An 8,101-nucleotide genomic window follows, 5' to 3' on the forward strand; every position below is an offset into this window, starting at 1 on the left:
CTGAAAAATCACAAAACAAATACCTCTTCGTCAGAAAGACACACACCTATTGAATAGGTAGCAAGACAATGCTCATCAACCGTGCCAATCGGATTAAAGGGATATGCAGCTGCCAACCCACCAACCTCTGATTGTGCGATCCATTTATATCACAATCACAATTTGAAATCAAAAACATAATCGCATGATTGTGGAGAAGGTCGCACCTAAACTCTAGGTGGGAGTATTCTTTAGCCATCAAGAACTTGTAGAATCTATTGAGAAACAATAAGAGGAAAAAGAAACATGCAATCAAGAACTTGTAGAGTCTATTATACCTATTCAATAGCATAAACCATGAAAAATCACAAAAAAAATACCTCTTCGTCAGGAAGACACACCTATTGAATAGGTAGCAAACACAATGCTCATCAACCGTGCCAATCAGATTAAAGGAATATGCAGTTGAACAAAGGCAACCCACCAACCTCTGATTGTGCGATCCATTTATATCACAATCACAATTTGAAATCAAAAACACAATCGCATGATTGTGGAGATATTGATACCGGCTTTGAATGTAGAGATTAGGCTTTTGAATGTGGAGATTACATAACCTCCAACCCAGAGAAGAGTTTTCAATTGTTGGAATCAAGGGTTGAGTAATTCCGAGCAACGTCTATGGGCAGCCGTTTCATGACTTCCATCGGCAACAAGACTGGATTTTAATATTAATCCTATTTAATAGGTGAATGAGGAATTTGATAGTGGCAGCTTTAGTAATTCTTAACAACATTGGGTTTTAATATTTATCTTATTTAATAGGTTTTTTTTTATTTTGAATAAACCTAATTAATTGGTTTGGGTGTACATTAAAACACTCTTATGGATGAGTTTATTCTAAAAATGATGTGTGAATTTGGGTGTAGAATCAAATTCCCCTAACAACGTAGAAATTATGCTTTGCAAGTACAGAAGATGGGTACGTAGAGAACATAGGGTGAAAGCTCAAACCGGGAGCAACAATCAAATTGATACACAACGCATATATTAGTATCCTTAACGTCCCTCAACTTCATAATCCGATATATCATTTACTGATTCTGATCCCTTTCCATCTATACCAGCCCCAAAGACTTTTTTTCCCGTACAAAATGCTGGTTTTGTAGGTGCAGGTAGTGACATGCCTTCATTTGTTAGCATAGATATGACATCAGACATGGTGGGTCGATCAACTGCCTTTTCTTCCACACAAAGCAGACCAACATGGAAGCATCTCAACAATTGATCTTCAATATATGAGCTGCACAGTGTTGGATCCATTAATTGTAACCCAAGACCTTGTTTCCACAACTCCCATGCCTGAAACAAGAGAATATGAACCATTTAGGATATCACAATGATCGAATGTAATCGAAACTGCAGAAATTTGTTTCACATACACATCCTACTGACCTACTATATTCAACACATGATCATTGTCGTTGAAACTACTGCTTTTCCTTCCACTTATGATTTCAAGCATTAGCACACCAAAACTGTAGACATCAGATTTTGTGGAGAAAATTCCCTCCATGGCATACTCAGGAGACATGTAACCACTGTTCCACATGGAAAAATAATATATTTTAGAACATAATATTATATAAATACATCTTCATCAAATCCAAAAGTAGTATGGACGTGTTCACTTACTATGTACCGACAACCCTATGAGTATTTGCTTCTGGTTCATCATGCATGAAAATCCTTGCCAAACCAAAGTCAGATATTCTGGGAATCATGTTTTCATTAAGTAGAATGTTACTAGCTTTTAAATCTCTATGAATTACCCTCACCCTGGAGTATTTGTGCAAATAAAGCAATCCTTGAGCTATTCCTTCTATTATACTGAAACGCTTATTCCAATCTAATAGCATCCGTCTGGTTGTATCTGTCCAATATATGAAGTTAAATAAGATCAATAATTTATATCTTTTGACAATTAATAAAAAGATATATACAAACTTTTCTACACCAAATGAAATGTGACATTAAGATTAAAGTGATGGTGATGCAAACCGAATATGAAGTAGTCCAAGCTTTTGTTTGGCATATACTCATATATCAACATCCTCTCTTCCCCATGAATGCAAAATCCCAGAAGTTGAACAAGGTTCGTATGTTGGAGTTCAGATATTAGTATCAATTCATTCTTAAACTCTAATGTTCCTTGCCCTGAACATCTAGAAAGTCTCTTCACAGCTATGTCTCTTCCTGTCCCCGACTTCCCCTGAAGAATTATTTCACAATATCTCACTATAGCAACTATTAATAATTAAAACATTTTATTATACAAGCCCTTACCCTATAAACAGGTCCAAATCCCCCCTCTCCAAGTTTGTTTTCATCAGAAAAGTTGCTTGTAGCAGCCAAGACAGATGCATAAGTATATGCACTTAAATCATTATGTCCCATCTTTCCATCACTAGGAAGCCCCTCAGCATCAAGCGATTTATCAGATTGCACCAAATCTAGCAATTCATTCTCAATCTTTAGCTGGCATTTCCCTATTTAAATTGATGTCGATGCTAAAATTAAATGTATAATTGTGACTACAATGTCGAAAATGTGACATTCTGCCTAATACCATATTCAAGGGAACAGGTTACTTAAGGAATTTACCTGAAAGGAGGGATTTTCTTCTTCTTAGGAGATAACACAAGATGCAAAGCACCATTAATAACAGAGCAGCAGCAATGGAAGTACCAATCCATATCCAACTGTTAGTATCTGATTCTTCGTTGGTTGTATCTGCACTGTTTGTATCTGCCCTGTTTGTATCTGCATTTAGTGATAACAAGTTACTAACAAATCTGGGGGAGAAACATGTGATTTACTTGCATACTCTAAACTCGTATCCTACATAACAACCATTGGCCAATGCCACTTAAAACACAGTAAGTGTATTGTTTCTTGTTGACACATGAGAAGTTTGTGTGAATAGAAAACTGGTTGAAATATTCTTACCAAAAAAGTTGTAGATTATAAGACTTACCATTGCGAGATAATCCAGATAGGACAAAAATTCTTGGATTAGCATAACCAAAGAGGTCACGTGAACTAAAGGTCCAGTTTCCGACCCAAAATTTACATCCAGTCTGATTTTTTAAGAGAGTGATGAATCCAAGACAGTCACAATCCTCCCAACAAGCTGCCTTACAATCATTAAGAGTGAGACTTGTATTTGAATCATGCTTCGTTGTCATATTTGATGTGAGTGATCTGAAGAAACCATTCGTTTCAACAAATGTGTCACCAATATGCCTGCAACTGGGATAGTCCCGTCTCTGGCACCCTCCATTGGTGTTAAAGCCATAACACTGATCTGCTGGTGCAATAACATTTCCATTTAAATCAAGGAGTCGCCCAAAGATGTTTAGCACCCATTGTGGTCCGTCACTTTGATTGACACTAGCACTAGTGTAAGTGAAGCAGTCTTCATTCTCATTCGAAACAATGCTAAACTTATACCTGAGAGTACCCAATTCATCATTAGGTTTCATAAATTCGAATTGCCCATCTCTAAAGATTCCACTGGTCCAATAAACCACCGCACGTCGCTTTATTTTCAGTTCACGTCCACTAGGGTCCCAATCAAGGGTGAAAGGCCCTGGTGCGGGTTGGTCCTCACTTGACCATGAAGAAACCAACCAAATGTGGCCAGTTCTATGATTAACTCCTACTCTCATGCCTGGCAAAAGGGTGTCTGTAGGATAATCAAAACTTTGCCACAGTACCTGCCTCATTGTTCCATCAGAGTTCAGTTCTTGCACAATAAAATTTCCAGAATCCAACAGAGTAGCCACAACACCACTAGTACTGTGAATACTGTTAGTTTCAGAAGCCCGGAAAAGCACCACAGGATCACCACCTTTGTGCATAATTTTTAATGTTTTATTCATGTCCAATGTTAGAACTCCAGAAGGGTATAATACTGGTGTGTATCGGTTGGCAATCCATGCGTGATTACTACTTCCCCTCTGCCATGTAGCTAGGTAGCTGGAGTTGGAGTTTTCATCATTTACATAGAAACGCATAGTGAACTTTCCCTTTGCAGAAACCAAGGAACTTGATGAATTGAGAGTGTCCCCTAGTTTCAGTGTGTCCCTTGCTGCCTCATGATAAGTCCATAAGATTGCAAAAATGATGAAGAACAAGTTGAGACTGCAAATAATATTACAATTAATGGCCACCAACCATAAAGTACTAATTACTTGTATCAAAGTGATGAAAACTTATACAGGGGAAGAAACTTGAACAATAAAGTTATATAAATTGTTTTGCAGGTTGTGGCTTGATAAGCTAGTTATAACTATTGGGAATTAAAAAATGATGCACAATATCTTGATCAAACAAACAAAAGGTCAAATAGGGTACAAAAGCCACCAAACCCCTGGAAAAATCCGCAGAGGCCACCTTTTGAAACTTTTGGATTTCAATTTCACTTATCAAGTACCTCAACCTTAATTTTCCTTTGAAAGTTTTGGTCATTCTAATTATTTATCCCATAAATAGTTCACTGTTTGATTAACAATGGAGTTATCCACTAATCCTAGCTGAAATCAAATAAATTACACAGTTGACACTACTGGGAATACGCCCACAATTCAGAAAGACAATGTTTGAGAAACAGCAATATCCTACCATTCCACCATGTCTTATATTTTAGACTGACCAAAACAACTAACAAATAACACTGACACATATTATACATTAAATTTATTGCTTATAAACAAATAGGCATTAAAATACAGACAAAATTGCAAATATAGACTTACAGAGAGACTATCCACAAATGGAAGATGCAAAGTAGAAACATTCAAATTACAAGGATAACATACCTATTAGGTAACTGAAACCGCAGCGAACTCATTAGCTAGCTGTGGTAGGATTTTGAGGGTGGAGGAAAAAAGATCAGAGAGAAAAGAAGGGTTGGAGTGAATTTGAAAGACTGAAAGTTAAAGATTTCATGTTTTCAGCGTTCACCCAAACCCTTCGTCGCACTTTGAAGATTGCTGGATTAGGCAAAAGTAGTCTAAAGGCTTCCCGCGCCAAACACGTTTTTAATATGTTAGGTGAGATGACAAGGATATGATACTGTTTTGCCTGATGGCACCCAGCAGCACACCACAAGACGTCAAAACCCAAATTTCATCAGTAAAGTGAAAATGGTACAAGAAGAGGGGCAACATGTACCTAAAAGAAAGACAAAACAACTCAGATATTCAGATTGAAAGTGAAAACCCAAAAGAAGAAAATATCTTTGAACACCCATGCAATGAACTTGGAAGGGCTCACCTTTTTTTATTTTTTATTTTATTTGAATAAAGGGCTGGTACGGCTGCCCTCAAGTCTTGATTAATGAAGTTGTCGAATACAAGAGGAGGACATTAAAGGGCTCACCTTTTTTGAATAAAGGACTGGTGTGGCTTATCAAGAATCTCTACCAAATAAATGTATTCGACTAGACATCAACAGAAAAGAGTGCACTACTGACTCCTCTATTTACTTTGACATAGCGGTGACATAACAAAAAGATAATAGAAAGGTTCACCTTAACTAGTAATTTTTTTTTTTTGGGTATATTTTCGGGGATTGCTTGTAAGCTCTAGTTTTCAATTACATATCAGTATTTTGATGGTTCAATTTTTAAATATCCGAATAGATAATTTATACAAATTTTCAACCAAATAGATAATTGTTGTTATAGGGTTTTTGTCCATTTACCCCATTTCTAGGGATTCTTTTCCCACTTACCCCATTAAGATTTTTTAATTCCCCCTTACCCAAAACACTCTAAGAAAGTCTTCCCTAATACCCCATTAAGTTTTTTTTTTTTAGACTATTTTACTCCTACCCCTTTGTTACTTAGAGAGAGAAGCCATAGGGGAGTTCGCCGGAGTCCAGTCACCGGCCGCCGTATTCCGGTCAACTTGCGCCAGAATCCGGTCAACTTTCGTCGGATTCCTGTCACCAGTCGCCAGAATCCGGTCAACTTTCACCAGAATCCAGTCACCGGTTGTCAGATTCCTGTCACTGGTCACCGCCCACCAGACTTTTCTGAAAACTTCGCCGGAAGTCCCTAAAGAGGTCATTGGAGATTTCATAGGTCGCCGGAAATGTTTATTACCCTCAATAGACGTCTATTGCCCCCCTATAAAGGGGCAATAAACCTCTATTGCCCCCCAATAGAAATTTCTGTAGCCGAAATGAGAACTAATCTTCCTAAAATTAGACAAATAAAACATTGATTAAAGAAAAAAATGAAGAGATTATATCAAATTAAAAACGTCTATTGCCCCCAATAGATATTCAAAACTTTTTTTTTCTTTCCTTCTGCTCAGAAAAAAAACTGATTTGGGCACCCAGAAAATGCTCTGGGCACCCACGTCAAAAGCTAATTGTGATTTCTCGCCGGTGCTGGTGTAAGAGAGAGATAGGCGATTGTGCCTGCTTGTATTGGAGCTCGATTGTGTAGGAGAGAAGCATGGGGCTGATATCGCCAGCGTCGGGGTGAGAGACGGAGGCGATGGTGGCGCTGGGCAACTCCTCAACGCGGCGGTCGGCGAAGACGAAATCGCATCCGACCGATGGTGTAAAGCCGATCTGGGCGGAGGCAGATGAAATTGATCAGAGAATCTGTCGTCGGCGACTTGAGAGGGTCGTTGAGATGCTTTAACTCGACCAGCGCCGTTGTCGTGGTTGGAACGTCATCGTTCGGGAGTGGAGAGCTTGTTGGTGGTGATGTCAAGGCCCTTGCAGACCTGCTTTTTATCGGCGTTGATGACTTCGAATGTGGCCAGAGAGAAGTAGGAGGCGAGGTTGAGGGAGGGCGGTGTCATCGTCTTCAGGTGTGGATGCCACACCGGAGAGAGAGAGAGAGAGAGATCGATGACATAGTGTAGTTTTTTAATTATGCTGAGGTCAAAATGGTCATTTGATTTTAAATTGTGTAGGTGGGAACAAAAATCTGTTGTTGGGGTAAGTGAGATAATTTTTGTCAATTTTCGTGCTTTGGGTCAATGACCCATTGTTATATACCAAACTAGATTAAATTATTACATGAACCAAATATGTCCAACCTCAAACGTTCATATCCATAATGATATATCAAGATTATGAATGAAAATTTTTAATTCGGCTGAAGATTTGCATAACAATGCAATGCTATTTTATCAAAAGGTGCAATTGGATCAGCCAATTAGGTGTACATGCATGTTCGCTCCTTGTCTCAAAAATGAAATCTTCTTTAGATGATGAATTATCTGGTCATGATTACGAAGCATTGCTCTCACCATATATGTATGGTACATGTCATAATCATTCCTGAATCGTGCTCGAGACTAACTGGGCAAAATTACAATGACAGGAATAGGATGGAAAAAAATGCTAAGGGCTTGGCCAGTATTGGGTTTCACTTTCACCTCCATAGGCTGATTTGACTTTCACCCTGAGACCAGATCAATTCACCCTGATGATCTGGGCTCGAGTCGGGCCGGCCCGAAATTTAGTAAGACCGAGACCAAGCCCGAAATTGTCAGTTCCGGCCAGTTCGGGCTTTTTTCAAAATGAAAACCAACAAAAACCGAACCCAGGTGGGCATGTTCGGTCTTTCGGGCTTTCGGGCCCAAAATAGCCAGTTCACTTTTCCCAATTTTTCAAAGACAATTCTGCACTTCTGGCAATTTTGGCTGTTTTGCCACTCATTTTGGTACCTGGAAGACTGGAATGCATATCAAATTATCAATGTTACATAACTGTAATCAATTAATCATGCAATAATGCAAGTTTACACTTTACACTTTACAACACAAACTCACAAATACATTGTCCAACAGAAAACAATCCAAATTATTCAATCATTTCAACTAAATGTTCAATCAACTGAAATTCAAATTATGAATTGTACAACTGCAACAGAAACATGAACACAATTTGCACTTTTGCACAAATAGTCAAGCTGCCTTGCTCCACAACTCCACAAATCCAGAACTCCACCACAACTCGACATGTGCACAAATCTGCAAGTCTGCAACTCTGCATTCACATTTCAAACAAATATAAAGCTCCTTCCCTTTAT

At 38.4% G+C, this 8,101-nt stretch overlaps 1 protein-coding gene across 1 annotated transcript; it reads right to left on the reverse strand.

Annotated features, from left to right (window-relative positions):
- Nucleotides 1-1,038: 1,038 nt before the first annotated feature.
- On the reverse strand, nt 1,039-5,088 carry LOC133731099 (G-type lectin S-receptor-like serine/threonine-protein kinase At1g67520). The gene is made up of 8 exons (XM_062158555.1): nt 4,863-5,088; nt 3,017-4,185; nt 2,644-2,802; nt 2,326-2,528; nt 2,041-2,251; nt 1,675-1,912; nt 1,439-1,580; nt 1,039-1,341 (listed from the first exon to the last, which is right to left on the reverse strand). Exons 1-8 carry the CDS (start codon nt 4,892-4,894, stop codon nt 1,039-1,041), a joined length of 2,457 nt encoding a protein of 818 aa, XP_062014539.1. The 5' UTR covers nt 4,895-5,088.
- Nucleotides 5,089-8,101: the final 3,013 nt, after the last annotated feature.

Source organism: Rosa rugosa, chromosome 2 (genome assembly GCF_958449725.1).
Source record: "Rosa rugosa chromosome 2, drRosRugo1.1, whole genome shotgun sequence".
NCBI lineage: Eukaryota > Viridiplantae > Streptophyta > Magnoliopsida > Rosales > Rosaceae > Rosa > Rosa rugosa.

Bases quoted from the DNA above. Each gene is read 5' to 3' on its own strand.
- LOC133731099 (XM_062158555.1), bottom strand. From the start codon at position 4,894: ATGAGTTCGCTGCGGTTTCAGTTACCTAATAG. The intron at 2,803-3,016 runs GTAAGTCTTATA...CACTAAATGCAG, and splicing joins ATCTGGATTATCTCGCAATG to ATACAAACAGGGCAGATACA. The intron at 2,252-2,325 runs GTAAGGGCTTGT...ATAATTCTTCAG, and splicing joins GATTTGGACCTGTTTATAGG to GGGAAGTCGGGGACAGGAAG.